The sequence below is a fragment of the Salvelinus namaycush genome, chromosome 9 (assembly GCF_016432855.1).
Source record: "Salvelinus namaycush isolate Seneca chromosome 9, SaNama_1.0, whole genome shotgun sequence".
Classification (NCBI taxonomy): domain Eukaryota; kingdom Metazoa; phylum Chordata; class Actinopteri; order Salmoniformes; family Salmonidae; genus Salvelinus; species Salvelinus namaycush.
In genome coordinates this window covers 15,095,649-15,117,899 of record NC_052315.1, presented here as the reverse complement: position 1 = coordinate 15,117,899, position 22,251 = coordinate 15,095,649, and the positions used below count along the sequence as shown (strand labels likewise).

Below are 22,251 nucleotides of genomic sequence, written 5' to 3'. Positions count from 1 at the left end.
CTCTTTTTTCTTGTGGTTTTTATATATTTGATTATTACCTATCCTATCTTTTTTTGTATTGAATACTGCACTGTTGCGTAGGGCGTGAAAGTTATGCATTTCACTACTGTACATGTGACAAAATAAACTTGAACTTGATAGGCACTGTCTGTATGTGGACAGATTGCTATCAAACCTGAAAAAAGTGAATGAACAGAATATAATTACATTTTGTTCCCCACACAACTATGTCCATCTGTACACATCCAGACATCCACAATCAAAACCCACTAACCATTTATTTCAAAATCATTTCTGATCTTGTTGTGGTTCAAGATTGCAATTTGTTAATACTATGGGTCCCTTTAGTGGCAATGAATATACCAGTAGTTCAAATACATTACGCGTTGTCATAACGTTAATGATTGTGATCCTTTTTACCTTATCTTCTGTGAACATTATGGTTAGATTCCATTGTGATTCAATGTACCATGTTTGTGGTTCACAATAGTAACCCAAATCTGACCAGAATCTATCCCACAATAGATAGTGTATGTATATATATCATCTTGATCTGATGTGTGGTCAAATACAGAGATCTACGAGATTAAATATGCTATTTGGATGTTCTTTTAAACACCTATTCATTCTGAGACGCATGCCGTTCTCTGAATTCAGAATTCACGCCTTAAAGAAAATACAAATATTTTTTTATGAAGGTGAACACCATCATCAGAAACATTTTATTTTCCATTTCCTAAGTAGGTCGAGATGAAACACTAACAACAATAAAAAACATGAATGAGTCAGCAATATTGTCACCCTGGTAACGTACGTACATAGGTTGGTTTTAGGCCAGTGTTCTGTGTCTCACCACTTCCTGTCTAGCCTAGTGAGTAAAAGTTCTTACAAGGGAAGTTTACACTTCAGTTTCACTTGTTGTCTACTGTATGATTTTTACTTACTCACTTAGGCCTTAAATATAACATTATAATGATAAAAGTCATTATTATTCAGTACTATTCCAAGGCATTTCTACATTGTAGAAGACAACACAAATCAACACAGTCCTTATTGCTAACAAGGTACATCTATAACATAAAATAATATACAAAAATTACTTTTTCAAGGCGCTCACATCAATGCAAACTATTTATATCTACAGTAATAAACTGTTAATGAATTAGCCTGGTCATTTGAACAGGCAAAGTGCTAAACGGCCCAGCCAGGCCACCGTCACAGGCCCTAGCAGTATTGGTAACACTTTACTCAAAACCTGTAGATATAATTCTTTATAAGTTGTTATGAACATGTATGAACCTTTTATAATGTGTTATTATAAGGATTATTATAAACCTGGTCATTCGAGCCCTGAATGCTGATTGGCTGAAAACCACGGGTATGACACAAAATTACTTGTTTACTGTTCTAATTATCTTAGTAACCAGTTTATAATAGCAATAAGGCACCTCAGGGGTTTGTGGTATATGGCCAATGTACCATGGCTAAGGCTGCTACGTTATGCCTAAGAACAGATCTTAGCCATGGTATTGGCCATATACCACATCCCCTCGAGCCTTATTGCTTAATTATATTATGTCATGTTTCTCAACTGACTCAAAATGGCTGTTATTTACTCAGGATCAATAGGAAACTACAATACACCATGTTAAGGGGGTCTTATATGCTTAAGTTATGACAAGTCTTATAATGCACCATAATGCATTTTAATTACAGTCTTTAAGTAAGTGCTACCGCAGTGATGTCTACAGTGGCGTCCCGACATCCTCGGTGGAGTCTGCCTTCATATCAAAGACCAGACCGTTCCTATACATCAGCATGGTGACTTCACAGTCAATCTCTCTTTGGCTTGGATCGGCGGTTTCTAGACTTAACACCTGGCCCCTAAAATTAGAGGTCAGTGGGTCACTGACTCCATCTGGTGTGCTGGAGTCTCCAAGGCTCTTCTCGTTCGAGTCTTCACACACCTCCAGGAGAGGGGCTTCCTCAGGGTTGGGATCTTTGCTGCTCTTGTCATGTAGCTGCAGCTCATGCACCTCTTCCTTAATCTCATACATGTCCTGTTGAGACCAAGTGATTCCAATTCAAGACCAAATCCTGACTTGAGATGCCCCGAGTTCACTAGAACTCTGGCTGCACAGGTTCGAAGGGACTCGAACAGTCAGGCAAATGTCTCAATGATAACAGTATCAATACATGACTTGGACAAAGGTTCAAGTTAGTTACGCTTTCCAAGTATAACGCACCAGTTAGGCATTATTTAAACTGTTACGTAAGAAAGTTTACCTCATTCACATTTGTTTCTATACCAGCTGTTAAATACATTTTGGGGTGCAATATTGTTTGTTGAATGCATGGAAAGTTTGTGGCGACTGAGTGCAGAAGGCAGTTTCTCCTCAGATTGTGCTTTGCTTGCTCAGCAGGTGCTTTCCTCCCACCAATTCACATAGACATAAGCACAACTATGGTCGTAATCACTAACCCTACCTTTTATGGTGACAGTTTGACAGGGCTCGAGTCATTGCACTACTTTTTGCATCAATCGTGGCTATAGCATTACTCTATAATTTTAGATTTTATGGAAAAGAACAAAGCATGTAATAAGTGTACTTTAAATTCTGTTTTGTATCAATAATGTGATGCATGTATTCTGACACTAGCACAGTCCAAACTTTTTTATATTTATGGAAAATGTGGAGTTCTGCACAGAAAAGTCAGAACACAATCCTAAATATGTAAATTGTTAATTGGATCCTACCTGAGTACTCACTCGATAGTTATTGGACTCTGCGACCATAGGACGTGGTATTGGTGGGAAGATCTTGCTTTTATGTCTGAGAATTAGAATAAAGGTTAAGATGCTGTTTAGTATGATGTGTGAAATCTTGATGTTTTTATAAAATGAACAATATTCATCCCGGATAGACCAGGTTTTCTTGCTAGTCCTGAAGATGTGTTATATATATTTTTTACATCAGCTCACCTCTTGATGATGATAAATAAGCATATTGTTATTAATATTGCAATTAAAACAATTATGCCAGCTATCATCCAACCTTATTGGAGAAGATAAAGAAGATCATTGTATTATTTTCTGTTGGTGAGTTGTTAGTGTTAAGCATCTTGAGTCTGTATGAACACATAATCCAAGCAGCATCCACATGTCAATCATTTGAATAGTAAAAATCGCGACTGGAAAAAAATTAAATAATCATAACATGTATGTATGTACTCTCAATTTCAAAATAGTTAGAACGTTTTGATTGTTCTCTGGTCTAGTACTTTCCTGATTCATACCATTAATGGACTTGGGTTGAAGCTTTGTGAAGATATGTATAGATATATTTGGTCCTGAGCCTGCAGCTGTTGCTCCAGCAAGATAGATATTGTATACGGACTTAGGTGTCAGGTTTTGAATAAGGTACTCTGTTTTTGATGCTGAAATGTTGTGACACTCTGATAAGAGACAGAAATATGATATTAATATTCATAAGTCAAAAGTCTGGACAAACCTACTCATTCAAGGGTTTTTCTTTATGTTTTACTATTTTCTACATTGTAGAATAATAGTGAAGACATGAACTATGAAATAACACATATGGAATCATGTAGTAACCAACAAAAAAGTGTTAAACAAATCAAAATATATTTTATATTTAAGATTATTCAAAGGAGCCACCCTTTGCCTTGATGACAGCTTTGCACACTCTTGGCATTCTCTCAATCAGCTTCATGAGGTAGTCAGCTCAAATGCATTTCAAATAACAGGTGTGCCTTGTTAAAAGTTAATTTGTGTCACGGCCGTCGAAAGAAGTGCACCAAAGTGCAGCGTGGTGAGCGTATATTCTCTTTTATTTTAATGTCGCCAACAAAACAAGAAACAAAATAAACGACCGTGAAGCTTCCGAGGGCTATAGTGCCACTAACAAAGTCAACCTCCCACAAAGACAGGTGGGAAAAAGGGATACCTAAGTATGGTTCTCAATCAGAGACAACGATAGACAGCTGTCCCTGTTTGAGAACCCTACCCGGCCAAAAGATAGAAATACAAATAATAGAACTAAAGAACATAGAATACCCACCCCAAATCACACCCTGACCAAACCAAATAGAGACATAAAAAGGCTCTCTAAGGTCAGGGCGTGACAGTACCCCTGGGTGGGCATCTATCCGCGGTGGTGGCTCAGGTGCGGGACGCAGACTCCGCTCCACCACTGGCTCACCCCACCTTGGTGGCACCTCTGGTGCGGGGACCCTCGTCGCCGACCCCGGACTGGGCACCCTCGCTGCGGGCCCCGGACTGGGCACCCTCGCTGCGGGCCCCGGACTGGGCACCCTCGCTGCGGGCCCCGGACTGGGCACCCTCGCTGCGGGCCCCGGACTGGGCACCCTCGCTGCGGGCCCCGGACTGGGCACCCTCGCTGCGGGCCCCGGACTGGGTACCCTCGTCGCGGGCCCCGGACTGGGCACCCTCGTCGCGGGCCCCGGACTGGGCACCCTCGTCGCGGGCCCCGGACTGGGCACCCTCGTCGCGGGCCCCGGACTGGGCACCCTCGTCGCGGGCCCCGGACTGGGCACCCTCGTCGCGGGCCCCGGACTGGGCACCCTCGTCGCTGGAGGCTCCGGACTGGAGACCGTCGCTGGAGGCTCCGGACTGGAGGCCGTCGCTGGAGGCTTCGTGCCATGACTCCTCGCTAGAGGCTTCGTGCCATGGATCATCACTGGAGGCTTCGTGCCATGGATCATCACTGGAGGCTTCGTGCCATGGATCATCACTGGAGGCTTCGTGCCATGGATCATCACTGGAGGCTTCGTGCCATGGATCATCACTGGAGGCTTCGTGCCATGGATCATCACTGGAGGCTTTGTGCCATGGATCATCACTGGAGGCTTCTTGCCATGGATCATCACTGGAGTGATGACCAAGATGGCCGCCTCGCTTCGCGTTCCTTGGAAAATATGCAGTATTTTGTTTTTTTATGTGTTATTCCTTACATTGGTACCCCAGGTAATCTTAGGTTTCATTACATACAGTCGGGAGGAACTACTGAATATAAGAGCAACGTCAACTCACCATCGTTCCAACCAGGAATATGACTTTCCCGAAACGGATCCAGTGTTTTGCCTTCCACCCAATACAATGGATCTGATCCCAGCCGGCGACCCTATGCGACGCCGTAAAAGGGGCAAACGTAGCGGTCTCCTGGTCAGGCTTCGGAGACGGGCACATCGCGCTCCACTCCCTAGCATACTACTCGCCAATGTCCAGTCTCTTGACAATAAGGTTGATGAAATCCGAGCAAGGGTAACATTCCAGAGAGACATCAGAGATTGTAACGTTCTCTGCTTCACGGAAACATGGCTAACTCAAGAGACGCTAACGGAGTCGGTGCAGCCAGCTGGTTTCTTCACGCATCGCGCCGACAGAAACATACATCTTTCTGGTAAGAAGAGGGGCGGGGGGGTATGCCTTATGATTAACGAGACGTGGTGTGATCATAACAACATACAGGAACTCAAGTCATTCTGTTCACCTGATCTAGAATTCCTCACAATCAAATGTCGACCGCATTATCTACCAAGGGAATTCTCTTCGATTATAATCACAGCCGTATATATTCCCCCCCAAGCAGACACAACGATGGCCCTGAACGAACTTTATCTGACTCTTTGTAAACTGGAAACCACACACCCTGAGGCTGCATTCATCGTAGCTGGGGATTTTAACAAGGCCAATCTGAAAACAAAACTCCCTAAATTCTATCAGCATATCGATTGTGCTACCAGGGCTGGTAACCTTGGATCATTGTTATACTAACTTCCGCGACGCATATAAGGCCCTCCCCCGCCCTCCTTTCGGAAAAGCTGACCACGACTCCATTTTGTTGCTTCCAGCCTACAAACAGAAACTAAAACAACAAGCTCCCTCGCTCAGGTCTGTTCAACGCTGGTCCGACCAATCTGATTCCACGCTTCAAGACTGCTTCGATCACGCAGATTGGAATATGTTCCGCATTGCGTCCAACAACAACATTGACGAATATGCTGATTCGGTGAGCGAGTTCATTAGAAAGTGCATTGACGATGTCGTACCCACAACAACGATTAAAACATTCCCAAACCAGAAACCGTGGATTGACGGCAGCATTCGCGTGAAACTGAAAGCGCGAACCACTGCTTTTAACCAGAGCAAGGTGACTGGAAACATGACCGAATACAAACAGTGTAGCTATTCTCTCCGCAAGGCAATCAAACAAGCTAAGTCCCAGTATAGAGACAAAGTAGAGTCGCAATTCAACAGCTCAGACACAAGAGGTATGTGGCAGGGTCTACAGTCAATCACGGATTACAAAAAGAAAACCAGCCCCGTCGCGGACCAGGATGTCTTGCTCCCAGACAGGCTTAATAACTTTTTTGCTCGCTTTGAGGACAATACAGTGCCACTGACACGGCCCGCTACCAAAACCTGCGGACTCTCCTTCACTGCAGCCGAGGTGAGTAAAACATTTAAACGTGTTAACCCTCGCAAGGCTGCAGGCCGAGACGGCATTCCCAGCCGCGTCCTCAGAGCATGCGCAGACCAGCTGGTTGGTGAGTTTACGGACATATTCAATCAATCCTTATCCCAGTCTGCTGTTCCCACATGCTTCAAGAGGGCAACCATTGTTCCTGTTCCCAAGAAAGCTAAGGTAACTGAGCTAAACGACTACCGCCCCGTAGCACTCACTTCCGTCATCATGAAGTGCTTTACTAGTCATGGACCATATCACCTCCACCCTACCGGACACCCTAGACCCACTCCAATTTGCTTACCGACCCAATAGGTCCACAGACGACGCAATCGCAACCACACTGCACACTGCCCTAACCCATCTGGACAAGAGGAATACCTATGTGAGAATGCTGTTCATCGACTACAGCTCAGCATTTAACACCATAGTACCCTCCAAACTCGTCATCAAGCTCGAGACCCTGGGTCTCAACCCCGCCCTGTGCAACTGGGTCCTGGACTTCCTGACGGGCCGCCCCCAGGTGGTGAGGGTAGGTAACAACATCTCCACCCCGCTGATCCTCAACACTGGGGCCCCACAAGGGTGCGTTCTGAGCCCTCTCCTGTACTCCCTGTTCACCCACGACTGCGTGGCCATGCACGCCTCCAACTCAATCATCAAGTTTGCGGATGACACTACAGTGGTAGGCTTGATTACCAACAACGACGAGACGGCCTACAGGGAGGAGGTGAGGGCCCTCGGAGTGTGGTGTCAGGAAAATAACCTCACACTCAACGTCAACAAAACAAAGGAGATGATTGTGGACTTCAGGAAACAGCAAAGGGAGCACCCCCCTATCCACATCGACGGGTCAGTAGTGGAGAAGATGGAAAGTTTTAAGTTCCTCGGTGTACACATCACGGACAAACTGAATTGGTCCACCCACACAGACAGCGTTGTGAAGAAGGCGCAGCAGCGCCTCTTCAACCTCAGGAGGCTGAAGAAATTCGGCTTGTTACCAAAAGCACTCACAAACTTCTACAGATGCACAATCGAGAGCATCCTGTCGGGCTGTATCACCGCCTGGTACGGCAACTGCTCCGCCCACAACCGTAAGGCTCTCCAGAGGGTAGTGAGGTCTGCACAACGCATCACCGGGGGCAAACTACTTGCCCTCCAGGACACCTACACCACCCGATGTCACAGGAAGGCCATAAAGATCATCAAGGACAACAACCACCCAAGCCACTGCCTGTTCACCCCGCTATCATCCAGAAGGCGAGGTCAGTACAGGTGCATCAAAGCAGGGACCGAGAGACTGAAAAACAGCTTCTATCTCAAGGCCATCAGACTGTTAAACAGCCACCACTAACATTTAGTAGCCGCTGGCAACATACTGACTCAACTCCAGCCACTTTAATAATGGGAATTGATGGAAATTATGTAAAAATGTACCACTAGCCACTTTAAACAATGCCACTTAATATAATGTTTACATACCCTACATTACTCATCTCATATGTATATGTATATACTGTACTCTATATCATCTACTGCATCTTGCCATCTCTATGTAATACATGTATCACTAGCCACTTTAAACTATGCCACTTTATGTTTACATACCCTACATTACTCATCTCATATGTATATACTGTACTCTATACCATCTACTGCATCTTGCCTATGCTGTTCTGTACCATCACTCATTCATATATCTTTATGTACATATTCTTTATCCCTTTACACTTGTGTGTATAAGGTAGTAGTTGTGGAATTGTTAGGTTAGATTACTTGTTGGTTATTACTGCATTGTCGGAACTAGAAGCACAAGCATTTCGCTACACTCGCATTAACATCTGCTAACCATGTGTATGTGACAAATAAAATTTGATTTGATTTGATGTATGGGCAGTCTGGTACGTGGAGCTGCCACAGGCCTCACCAGGCTGGGGAGACATACAGGAGGCTTAGTTCTGGGCGCAGGCACAGGACTCACCAGGCTGGAGAGACATACAGGAGGCCTTGTCTTTGGCAGAGGCACCGGATACACTGGGCCGTGGAGGCGCACTGGAGGTCTCGAGCTTAGAGCCTGCACAACCCGTCCTGGCTGGGTGGTTATCTTCACCCTGCAAATGCGGGGCGCTGGCACAGGACGCACTGGGCTGTGCAGACGTACCGGAGACACAGTGCGCAGAGCCAGCACAGGATATACTGGGCCGAGGAGGCGCACTGGAGGTCTGGAAAGCAGGGCTGGCACAACCCGTCCTGGCTGGATGCTCACCCTAGCCCGGCAGATGCGGGGAGCTGGGATGTATCGCACCGGGCTGTGAACGCGCACTGGAGACACCGTGCGCTCCACCGCATAACACGGTGCCTGACCAGTATGACGCTCGCCACGGTAAGCACGAGGAGTTGGCTCAGGTCTCCAACCTGACTCAGCCAACCTCCTCGTGTGCCCCCCAAAACATTTTTTGGGGGCTGCCTCTCGGGCTTCCTTGCTAGCCATGTTCCCTCATAACGATGCCATTCCGCCTTTGCTGCCTCCAGCTCCTCCTTGGGACGACGATATTCCCCAGCCTGCCTCCAGGGTCCTTCACCGTCCAGGATTTCCTCCCAAGTCCATGAGTCCCCCTTACCACGCTGCTTGGTCCTTTTGTGGTGGGAGGTTCTGTCACGGCCATCAAAAGAAGTGGACCAAAGTGCAGCGTGGTAAGCGTACATTCTCTTTTATTTTAATGTCGCCAACAAAACAAGAAACAAAATAAACAACTGTGAAGCTTCCGAGGGCTATAGTGCCACTAACAAAGTCAACCTCCCACAAAGACAGGTGGGAAAAAGGGGTACCTAAGTATGGTTCTCAATCAGAGACAACGATAGACAGCTGTCCCTGTTTGAGAACCCTACCCGGCCAAAACATAGAAACAAATAACAAATAATACAAATAATAGAACTAAAGAACATAGAATACCCACCCCAAATCACACCCTGACCAAACCAAATGGAGACATAAAAAGGGTCTCTAAGGTCAGAGCGTGACAATTTGTGGAATATCTTTCCTTCTTAATGCGTTTGAGCCAATCAGTTGTGTTTTGACAAGGTAAGGGTGGTATACAGAAGATAGCCCTATTTGGTAAAAGACCAAGTCCATATTATGGCAAGAATTGCTCAAATAAGCAAAGAGAAATGACAGTCCATCATTACTTTGAGACATGAAGGTCAGTCAATCTGGAAAATGTCAAGAACTTTGAACGTTTCTTCAAGTGCAGTCACAAAAACCAACAAGCGCTATGATGAAACTGTCTCTCATGAGGAAGAGCCAGAGTTACCGCTGCTGCAGTGGATAAATTCAGTAGAGTTAACTGCACCTCAGATTGCAGCCCAAAAAAATGCTTCACAGAGTTCAAGTAGCAGACACATCTCAACATCAACTGTTCAGAGGAGACTGCGTGAATCAGGCCTTCATGGTTGAATTGTTGCAAAGAAACCACTATTAAAGGACACCAATAATAAGAAGAGACTTGTTTGGGCCAAGGAACACGAGCCATGGACATTAGACCGGTGGAAATCTGTCCTTTGGTCTGATGAGTCCAAATTTGAGATTTTTGGTTCAAACTGCCGTGTCTTTGTGAGACGCAGAGTAGGTGAACGGATGATCTCCGCATGTGTAGTTCCCACCGTGAAACATAGAGGAGGAGGTGTGATGGTATGGGGGTGCTTTGCTGGTGACACTGTCAGTGATGTATTTAGAATTCAAGGCACACTTAACCAGCATGGCTACCACAGCAGTCTGCAGCGATACGCCATCCCATCTGATTTGCACTTAGTGGGACTATCATTTATTTTTCAACAGGACAATGACCCAACATACCTCCAGGCTGTGTAAGAGCTGGAATTTGAAGAATCTAAAATACAACATATATTTTAATTTGTTTAAAACTTTTTTTGTTTACTACATGATTCCATATGTGTTATTTCATAGTTTTGATGTCCTCACTATTATTCTACAATTTAAAAAATAAAGAGAAAACCTTGAATGAGTAGATGTGTCCAAACTTTTGACTGGTGCTGTAAATAGTATTATAATTAATTAATTACACAATTACACATGTTCACCACAGAGCATTAACTCATCTAGTTAGGAGGATAACTTTACTTTTTATTTCAATCGCCCCATCATTTTGGCTTCTTGTGTAGCAGACTTCGTAGTGTGTAAGGAAGCCTTGCTGGTCTTGCACAGGAATAGGTTTCCAATGCAGCTTTGCAGAGTTGGTTATTACATTAACAGTTAAATTCTCAGGTGCCTTACTAGCTGCTGAAAAAAGATATTCCTGTTAAATACTGTATACAGTATTTTGTAGTAAAGAACTACATCATCTAGCATTGCTGTGACAGTCAGATTTTTTATGAGCTTTGCTTACCACCCTCTTTTTTATACATGAGACGCATTTCTGTTGTTTGTGGCTTTCCATCAGTTTGTTTGTGAACGAGGTAAAAGTAACGTACATAGTCGTCCATCTCTAAAAATCAAAACCAGACATTATCTTCAGTTCAAGAGATATACTGTACCAACTGTATATCTTGGTATATCACAGTAAGACGAATACAGACATTTCTTATTCATAAAAAATATATACTTTTCGTGAAGTTCCCCCTTACTTTGTCTGATAGATTTGAGTGTTTCCTCCACTGTTCCATTCATAATCTTTGATATATTCACTTTGGCTGGTTGTGTTTCTCCGTCTGTTAGCTTGTACCATTCCAGACAGGAATTTTTAAGGCGAGGGGTATAATTGCGTGGGATGAGTTTGTCATCAGGCCAAGCTAATTGGAAATGAAATAACAAAATGTTGATTTAAGTGTAGAAATAAATTAAGCAAAAGCACAAACGCGCACACAAACTCGCACACAAACTTGCACACACACACAAACGCACACACATACTTACACTTCCTGGGATATGTAAGATGTTTTGCTGGGACAAGGATATGAGTCTGCGATGACTTTCCCACCTTATTAAAGGAAAAAATGTAACCACTGACAGCAGAGTAAGTCACATAAACACTGAACTCAGTGGTAGTGATATTGGTGTGGTTCTTTCGCTTTAGTTGGCAAGGCCAAATATGGAGAGAGAGGTTATATTTCACCTGTCCCACAGAGACTGGATAAGGTGGTGTCTGGAAGACACAGGGGTACAAATTAAGTTATGCAACTGTTTAAAACACAAATTGAGCCTAATCGTAATCAGCAGATTCTAGAATGTTGATTAATTTTCAACGCTGTGTAACATTCTGTAACTTACACCCCAAGTCAGCTTGAGTAGTCGGGTACCATTGTTAAAATCCTCCACTGTCCACTTAACCTCTGTGGGATTTTGGATTTCTGCAACAAAATTACAATTACAACCAGAAATGGTAAGCCAGGAAAATGTCTCTATCTTGGGGCAGAGTCAGTCAATTCAAAATTCAGACAATTTTTCAATGAAATGAAATTGAAATTCATGAATGAAATTCATGAATTGAAGAACTGGACATTATTTCCAATCATCATCTACTGCAGTAGGCCTATATATGTAAGAACAGAATTGACTGATTTCAAATAGTATTGCCCTTAAACCTGATGAGTTGGACTGTAGGCGGCTGCAAAGAGTGTTACATTAAAATATCAATTTCTCACCAGTGGGAACGTCCAATATTGGAGTCCAGTCGCTCCACAGGGGACATTTGACATGCTTGGACTTTTGTCTGACCTGCAGTTGGTACATGTATTGGTTCTGGAGATTCTCCAGAGTGACCATGGCTGTACAGACAAACACAGGTTTACAGTCTCACTCTAGTGATAGTTTTGCACTGTTTGAACACTCAGGCTGAATTTTATTCAGACCCAAACGAACATTACAATGAGGTGTTGTCGCTCTACTGCATTTGGGATATGCCAGAAAGGGCTGCTTATTTCTCAAAAGAGCTTAAAGTGAAACTGAAAGTAGCTCACCTTGTTTGACTTGTGTTTCAGTTGTGTTCTAGAACAACAGAGAACATTTTTAATTAATTAAGGCAAAATACTAATCATCAGAAAGTAAGGAAACAATGAATGGAAGCATTGTTGCAAGGAAAAGAAGAGGTCTCACCCATATCCCGGAGGTTTTCTCTAATCTTCTGAACTTGACCTCTAATACAACATCTTCCGGCATGTGATTTTTCACTTCTATGACAAAAGTGTCCTTTCAGAATTGTTTGCATTTTTTTACGACTACATTTTTATTTGACTTCTAGCCTATTTTCTCTGGTGTTACTTGAAATGTAACACATCATACCATCTGATATCTTATAAACTCTTGAATCTTGGAAAATGTTCACTTTGAGCACGGCCTTTATTACCTTCCTTGTTAACCCAGCTGAGGGTAAGATTACTTGAGGATCTTGACATAGACATATTTTGGGGCGCTTCATACTTAACTGCAGGGAAATAACAAAACGTTATACCTTAACAAGGATTACAACATGACTCTTGGGATTAAAATCATACCATGGTTATTCATGTGAAGTCCTTTGTGGATTCTTAATAATAATAATAATAATACTTTTTACTTGGCAGATGCCTTTCAGGACACTCAATGACATCTTACATTAAAAGTAGGCCTACATAGAATCTAGTGCAGTACATCAAATCATAAAATCAAGTGCATCAATCAATAGTGCAATTAAAAGGACCAGACGAAACAGGACAGATCACATAGGGCTACTGGAAAGACATGGGGGGTAGGAAAGTCAATCAGGCACCAAAGGCTATCTGGAAGACATGTTTTGAGTTTTTTTTTAATGTTTTGACTGTGTCTGCATTTTGTATTACTTAGCCTGTATTTTACATAGGAAAAACAGAATCTCGTGAATAAAAAAAGTTTTTTTTACCACTTTCATTAAGTCGAACAGAGGTACTGTGTGACTGGCAGCTCCAGTTGCCTATATAAGCAACCACCCATAGATCCACGGGCACTTTTTCGAGCACTTTATCGTCATTCACAAAGATATAGCTCTGCTGATTTTTGCCCAATGATTTTTTATTTTCAGCAGAATTGGAGCGCCTGAAAACATTAAGGATGACAGCAACATTTGGTACACACACACTAAACAGATATATAAAATCAATTAAATGTATTAATAAAGCCCTTTTTACATCAGCCGATTTCACAAAGTGTTATACAGAAACCCAGCCTAAAACCCTAAACAGCAAGCAATGCAGATGTAGAAGCACGGTAGCTAGGAAAAACTCCCTAGAATGGCAGGAACCTAGGAAGAAACCAGGCTCTGAGGGGTGGCCAGTCCTCTTCTGGCTGTACTGGGTGGAGATTATAACAGTACATGGCCAAGATGTTCAAACATTCATAGATGACCAGCAGGGTCAAATAATAATATATGCATTTCAGAAACAGAAAAGGAATAATAGTTTATTGATTGGGGATCTACTACAGTTTATTGTGCCTTGTGCTTGAGGATTAACTGTCTTCACACTGTCAGCCTAGCTTTATCTACCAGTCCACATAACGTGCACACACACTCACATTTCACAACACTTGTTGTCATAGTTACTTTATGCTAAGTCAGAGGTCTCTCACATACAGTGCAATCGGGAAGTATTCAGACCCCTAGACTTTTTCTACATGTTGTTACGCTACAGCCTTATTCTAAAATTGATTAAATTGTTATTTTTTATCAATCTACGCACAACACCCCATAATGACAAAGCAAAAACAGGTTTTTAGAAATGTATAAATAAAAAACTAAAATATCACAGTACTTTGTTGGAGCACCTTTGGCAGCGATTACAGCATCAAATCTTCTTGGGTATGATGCTACAAGCTTGGCACACCTGTATTTAGGGAGTTTCTCCCATTCTTCACTGCAGATACTCTCAAGCTCTCTCAGGTTGGATGGAGAGTGTTGCTTCACAGCTATGTTCAGGTATCTCCAGAGATGTTCAAGTACGGGCTCTGGCTGGGCCACTCAAGGACATTCAGAGACTTGTCCCAAAGCCACTCCTACGTTGTCTTAGCTGTATGCTTAGGGTTGTTGTCCTGTTGGAAGGTGAACCTTCACCCCAGTCTGAGGTCCTGAGCAGGTTTTCATCAAGGATCTCTCTCTACTTTGCTCCGTTCATCTTTTCCTCGATCCTAACTAGTTTCCCAGTCCCTGCCACTGAAAAACATCCACACAGCATGATGCTGCCACCACCATGCGTCACCTCCAGATGTGATGCTTGGCATACAGGCCAAATAGTTCAATCTTGGTTTCATCACACCAGAACATCTTGTTTCTCATGGTCTGAGAGTCCTTTAGGTCCCTTTTTGGCAAACTCCAAGTGAGCAGTCATGTGCCTTTTACTGAGAAGTGGCTTCCGCCTGGCCACTCTACCATAAAGGCCTGATTAGTAGAGTGCTGCAGAGTTGTCCTTCTGGAAGGTTTTCCAATCTCCACAGAGGAACTCTGGAGCTCTGTCCGATTGATCATTTGGTTCTTGGTCAACTCCCTGACTAAGACCCTTCTCCCCAATTGTTCAGTTTGGCCGGGCGGCCAGCTCTAGGAAGAGTCTTGGTGGTTCCAAACTTCTTCCATTTAAGAATGATGGAGGCCACTGTATTCTTGGGGACCTTCAATGCTGCAGACATTTTTTGGTACCCTTCCCCAGACCTGTGCGTCGACAAAATCCTGCATGGAGAATTCCTTCGACCTCATGGCTTGGTTTTTGCTCTGACATGCACTATCAATTGTGGGACCTTTTATATAGACAGGTGTGTGCCTTTCCAAATCATGTCTAATCAATTGAATTTACCATAGGTGGACTCCAAGTTGTAGAAACATCTCAAGGATGATCAATGAAAACAGGATGCACCTGAGCTCAATTTCGAGTCTCATAGCAAAGGGTCTGAATACTTATATAAATAAGGTATTTCTGTTTTTTTTATTTTTTATAAATTTGCTTACATTTAAAAAAAAACATTTTTCACTTTGTCATCATAGGGTATTGTGTGTAGATTGGTGAGGACAAAAATGATTTAATACATTTTAGAATAAGGCTGTAATGTAACAAAATGTGGAAAAAGTCAAGGGGTCTGAATACTTTTCGAATGCACTGTAATAGCAAACTGGATCCTGCCAAGTTCATGGAGGCATACTAATAACACTCTGAGTTTGAGGTCTCTGTCTGTGTAACTTATGGAAAGTGCACAAACATGCATAGCTAGTTAACTTACTTGTAAAAAAGCTCATAGGTGGCATTTTGCATAGGCCCAGACTTCGTCCATTCACATGTATAGGTGGTAGCTTTTTCAGTTTTCTTGTAGCATTGAGGACGAGAAAGATATTTACTAGTTGTCCCTTTATTAAGAAATGTAAAAAGAGTGTTTAAATGAAGAGAAAAATGATATGAGTTGCTGTCCTTTTCAGTAGTATGTATTCAACTTATTTTCTCTCTCCAGAGAGTGTCGAGTTAAACTGAATATCCCCTCCGTAATTATTGGGACAGTGAAGCATGTTTTGTTATTTTTGGGTCTGTATTTCAGCACTTTGTATTTGAAATTATACAATGACTGAGGTTAAAGTGCAGATTGTCAGCTTTAATTTGAGGGTATTTTGATCGATATCGTGTGAACCGTTTAGAAATTACAGAACTTTTTGTACATAGACCCCCAATAGAAATTAATGGTAAATAATGTTTCATTTTGGAGTCACTTTTTCTTGTAAATAAGAATAGAATATGTTGCTAAACACTTCTACACTTCTACCATGATTACAGATAGTCCTGAATGAATCGTGAGTAATGATGAGTGAGAACGTTAAACGCACAAATATCATACCTCCCAAAATGCTAACCTCCCGTTATTGAAATGGTGAGATATGATATTTGTGCGTCTGTAATTTTCTCACTCCTCATTATTTATGATTCATTCAGGACTATAGGTAATCATGGTAAAATCCACATTAATGTAGAAGTGTTTAGAAACATATTCTATTCTTATTTACAATAAAAGTGACTCCAAAATGACACAATACATTATTTACCATTCATTTCTATTGGGCACCAAATTATCTGAAACACAACCAAAACAAACAGCAAATGCATCCAACAGGTTTGTAGAGTCACAGACTATGTACAAAAAGTTCTGTAATTTCTTAACGGTTCCCACGATATGGATGAAAATACCCTCAAATTAAAGCTTACTGTCTGTACTTTAACCTCAGTCATTGTTTGATTTCAAATCCAAACTTTTGACGTAAAGACCCAAAAGAAGAAAAAATGCTTCAGTCCCAATAATTATGGAGGGCACTGTATATTATGAGTGGAATATGCTATTAATTATTATATCATATTAGATGTTACTTTGCATAAGCATCCCCAAATTAGTATTTCAAAAATTAGATAGAAATATAATTGTAACTATCAGTGTGAAATAAATTCTACACATATTTCATCTGTAGTTCTGTACAGATCATTTACAGTAGCAGCGCTGTCACAAGCTAACCAAAAGCTTCCGCATTGTCACACCTTGATCACAGTAAATGCGTCTTAGCGTTCTCTTATGGTTTTGGCAGTATGACAAGGGTATCACTACAGAGATAAGCTGAACAGAACTGATGCTGAGCCAAGAGCCACTGAAAGCCGCTGAGTAGAGAGAAATACAATCGTACCTTGAGCTATTACCATAGCAAGAACCAGAAACCCTGGCAGGAACCAGTGTTCCTTTGCCTCCATCACCTCAGCAACCCCTTGAGGGAGTTAGTGTGTAAAGTGTCCAAACAGGTGGTTATCCAGGGTTGATCCGTCTGCGTATAGCCAAGGAGACTTGGGTTTGCTGGACTGTTAACACTGTTCCATGCAGACGTCCTCAAACCTGTTTCAGTTACTCTTCTTGTAAATTAAACTGTGGGGAGAGAAATGTCAGCATACTCTCGTTCTTTCTCAGGTAAAAAGGCAGAGCAAGCGGCCTCTCAACCACAAACCACAATGTTGGGGGAGGGGACTGTTCTGACTGTTGGGGGATTAAGGTGCCACATTGACGTATTGTTACAGAGAGGATGTTGGCCACTGCGATCTGGGGTGACTGAAAATAACATACCTTCCCACACAAAAGCATCATCTATTTTCACACGGCTCCTGAAACAACCAACTCAGGCTTTGATGGACACTTTCATATCGAAAGCATCACTCATCACAGAGGTTTAGAAGCAGTTCTTTACAATGGTTTGCTCAACCAATCTGAATGAAGCCACTTTGTGAGGTCTTTCTGGGAATCAGCTGAAGGTGAGGTCAATTTTGAGGCTAAAGATTGAAACTTATCCTCTCTTACATCCTCAAATTGGATTCCCATTTTCAGTTTCCCTGAAATGAATGCATTTCTTTACCATTGCTTTAATTTAAAGAACTTTACATTAATAAATTCAGCATATTTCACAAACTTTAGTAAATGTCATTACTAACAGGCTGAAATAACGTAATGTCAGACAGGTTGAACTCTAGGTGAAATAACGTCATTACTTGAAATGTAGTTGAAGTCAATATAGACAACTTGAAATAACATACAAACATAATGTACTCTAACACATTTACAAGCCATGGTTCTCAAAGTTTAGAGAACCACAGTGTATCAAAGACACAGCAACATCCAACAATCACATTACACTGACTTTACATCCATTCAAGAATCAACCCCGCTGGCTCTGAATAAGTAGAAGGATGGGAATGAAACTCTGTAACATCTTACATTTGTGTGAATTGTCTTTTTTTATTGTGTTGGCTAAAGCATTGTACAGCAAATAAAATGCAAAAAATAACTAATAAGTAATACTTCTGGTGAGGAGCACCATGGCTGACGATAGACCTGGAGTGGAGTTCCTCTTTAAGGGCAATTTGCGTATGGAAATATAACACACATTTAATATCAGGTGGAATAGGTACATTTTTGAGGTATGGCGTGATTAAAACTTCTTAGGGATCGGTGTCCCGTCAACGGGCCAGTTGTAAATCATGCAGCGCCTTGTGTCACGATCGCAGATTTTAGAGAAACAACAAATGTCGGTACATATAAGTGTCTTATATCGGCTGAAAGCTTAAATTCTTGTTAATGTAACTGCACTGTCCAATTTAGAGTAGCTATTACTGCTGAAAAAAATGCCATGCTACTGTTTGAGGAGAGCTCCTAACAACAAAACACTTTTTTCACCGCGATAGGTTTGATAAATTCACCTCTGAAGATGAAATGTGAACTTACATTTTTAAATCTTACTCTGATTTATCATCCAAAGGGTCCCAGTGTCGTTTTGTTAGATAAAATCCTTTTTCATATCCTAAAAAGGTCCATATTGTAACGGTCGTCGTAATCCTCCTCCTCGGACGAGGAGGAGAGGCGAGAAGGATCAGACCAATACGCGGAGTGATTTGTGTCCATGATATTTTAATGACTCGAAACTGAACACGAAACAAAAATAACAAACAACCTACAAACAGTCCCGTGTGGCACGAATGCAGACACGCGATACAACCACCCACAAAACACACGTGAAACCCCGGCTGCCTTAGTATGATTCTCAATCAGGGACAAACGATCTACAGCTGCCTCTGACTGAGAATCATACCAGGCCGAACACAAAAAACCCCAACATAGAAAAACACACATAGACCAACCCACCCAACTCACGCCCTGACCAACTAAATAAATACAAGAAAAAAGGAAAACAGGTCAGGAACGTGACATAACCCCCCCCTTAAGGTGCGAACTCCGGGCGCACCCGCATAAACTCTAGGGGAGGGTCTGGGTGGGCGTCTGTCCACGGTGGCGGCTCTGGCGCTGTTCGTGGTCCCCAACCCACCATAGTCAAACCCCGCTTCCGTGGTCTCCTCCCAATGGCCACCCTCCATGTCAAACCCACTCTACCAACAGGCAGCACCGGACTGAGGGGCAGCACCGGACTGAGGGGCAGCACCGGACTGAGGGACAGCACCGGACTGAGGGGTGGATCCTGGCTGGCTGGCTCTGGCGGATCCTGGCTGGCTGGCTCTGGCGGATCCTGGCTGGCTGGCTCTGGCGGATCCTGGCTGGACGGCTCTGGCGGATCCTGGCTGGACGGCTCTGGCGGATCCTGGCTGGACGGCTCTGGCGGGTCCTGGCTGGACGGCTCTGGCGGGTCCTGGCTGGACGGCTCTGGCGGGTCCTGGCTGGACGGCTCTGGCGGGTCCTGGCTGGACGGCTCTGAAAGCTCAGTACCGACGGACAGCGCTGGGCAGGCAGACAGTTCAGGCGCCGCTGGGCAGACGGCAGACTCTGGCCGGCTGAGACGCACTGTAGACCTGGTGCGTGGTATAGGCACTGGCTGCGCTGGAGAGGAGGAAGGCTCTGACAGCGCTGGACAGGTGGGAGCAGCTGGAGAGAGAACCCGGAGAGACAGCCTGGTGCGGGGGGCTGCCACCGGAGGACTGGTACATGGAGGTGGCACCGGGTATACCGGACCGTGAAGGAGGACACGTGCTCTTGAGCACCGAGCCTGCCCAACCTTACCAGGTTGAATGGTGCCCGTAGCCCTGCCAGTGCGGCGAGGTGGAATAGCCCGCACTGGGCTATGCTGGCGAACCGGAGACACCATTCGTAAGGCTGGTGCCATGTATGCCGGCCCGAGGAGACGCACTGGAGGCCAGATGCGTTGGGCCGGCTTCATGACATCCGGCTCGATGCCCAACTTAGCCCTACCAGTGCGGCGAGGTGGAATAGCCCGCACTGGGCTAAGCACGCGTACTGGGGACACCGTGCGCTTTACCGCACAACACGGTGTCTGACCAGTACGACGCCCTCTCACTCCACGGTAAGCACGGGGAGTTGGCTCAGGTATCCTACCCGGCTTTGCCACACTCCTCGTGTGCCCTCCCCCAAGAAATTTTTGGGTCTGACTCTCGGGCTCCCAACCGCGTCGCCGCGCTGCCTCCTCATACCAGCGCCTCTCTGCCTTCGCTGCCTCCAGCTCCGCCTTGGGACGGCGATATTCCCCTGGCTGAGCCCAGGGTCCTTTGCCGTCCAGGATCTCCTCCCAAGTCCAGGAGTCCTGGGTTTTTTCCCACTGCTGTCGCTGCCCGTTTGCACTCCGCTTGATCCTAGATTGGTGGGTGGTTCTGTAACGGTCGTCGTAATCCTCCTCCTCGGACGAGGAGGAGAGGCGAGAAGGATCAGACCAATACGCAGACTGATTTGTGTCCATGATATTTTAATGACTCGAAACTGAACACGAAACAAAAATAACATAAACAACCTACAAACAGTCCCGTGTGGCACGAATGCAGACACGCGATACAACCACCCACAAAACACACGTGAAACCCCGGCTGCCTTAGTATGATTCTCAATCAGGGACAAACGATCTACAGCTGCCTCTGACTGAGAATCATACCAGGCCGAACACAAAAACCCCAACATAGAAAAACACACATAGACCAACCCACCCAACTCACGCCCTGACCAACTAAATAAATACAAGAAAAAAGGAAAACAGGTCAGGAACGTGACACATATAGCATGCACGATCTATTTTGTATTTCCACTTGTTCAATTTGCAAAGAAAGGAATCTGTGAAAATCCAACCCTAAACATTGTTTCAACCAGTCAAATCACGTTCGTATGTATTCCTCAGAGATCCTAGAACGTAACCAGACTTCACTATATCATTAGGGGTGTAGTATATTTTATAGGACACCAAATTTGGTCAGAGAGCGACGCCTTCATGGCACGCCGATGCCACGGGCGTTCTTCACTTGATCGACTCTAACTTTGTCAAATAAGCACCAATCGGGGTCAAACAAAGCTAGCTAGATAGCCAATGAGCTGGGCTTTACGGGAGTATCCAGTATCCGGTAAAACCCTGTATCTGTCGCATAATGTAGCTGCTAACCTTGTGTGACAGCATGCCTTTTCCTTTTGGACAAAAATTACAAGAATATGGAGAGTTATGAAGTTTTGAAAACTGGTTGTTTTGCAAATGTTGAACTCATAATATGGCTACTAATACTGGAAAGCTAAATCAAAGTCCAAGTATACAGATTTGATGATATTCTTGCAGAAAAATTTGATATGAATGCAAATGTCCTTGCCCAAATGTACCTGGGTGACGTCACACAAAATGTCATGTAGTTTGCTCATAATTCAAGTTATCCGTTTGAAACTTTGTACATACACTGCTGCTATCTTATGGACACCATCGGAATTAGAACCAGAGTGATGGCTAGAAGTGGGACCTTTCTGTTGGATTTCAAAGATGGTAGTAGAAAAAAAAGTGGTTGTTTTTTTCTTTGTATTTTCTTCTACCAGATCTATTGTGTTATATTCTCCTACATTCAACTCACATTTCCACACACTTCAAAGTGTTTCCTTTCAAATGGTACCATATACTTGCTTCAGGGCCTGAGGCTACAGGCAGTTAGATATGGGTATGTCATTTTAGGCGAAATTTAAAAAGAAATGGCGCTATCCCTAATTAACACTTTTTTGGTTACTACATGATTCCATATGTGTTATTTCATAGTTGATGTCTTCACTATTCTTCTACAATGTAGAACATAGTAAAAATAAAGAAAAACCCTAGAATTAGTAGGTGTGTCCAAACTTTTGACTGGTACACACACATACACACAGGGAGTACCAGTACCAGATCAATGTGCAGCGCAGGACGTTGGTGGCACCTTAATTGGGGAGGGCGGGCTCGTGGTAATGGCTGGAGAGGAATTTATG

At 43.6% G+C, this 22,251-nt stretch overlaps 1 protein-coding gene across 1 annotated transcript; it reads right to left on the bottom strand.

Moving 5' to 3' along the window:
• Positions 1–1,745: 1,745 nt before the first annotated feature.
• Positions 1,746–17,237, bottom strand: LOC120053559 (interleukin-6 receptor subunit beta-like). The gene is made up of 16 exons (XM_039000690.1): positions 17,174–17,237; positions 15,739–15,862; positions 13,400–13,572; positions 12,869–12,946; positions 12,619–12,692; positions 12,483–12,510; positions 12,168–12,290; positions 11,794–11,873; positions 11,440–11,668; positions 11,151–11,315; positions 10,913–11,011; positions 10,648–10,806; positions 3,298–3,456; positions 2,984–3,056; positions 2,759–2,834; positions 1,746–2,060 (listed from the first exon to the last, which is right to left on the bottom strand). The coding sequence occupies exons 1-16, from the start codon at positions 17,235–17,237 to the stop codon at positions 1,746–1,748; spliced, it is 2,019 nt and encodes a 672-aa protein (XP_038856618.1).
• Between the last annotated feature and the right edge of the window lie 5,014 nt (positions 17,238–22,251).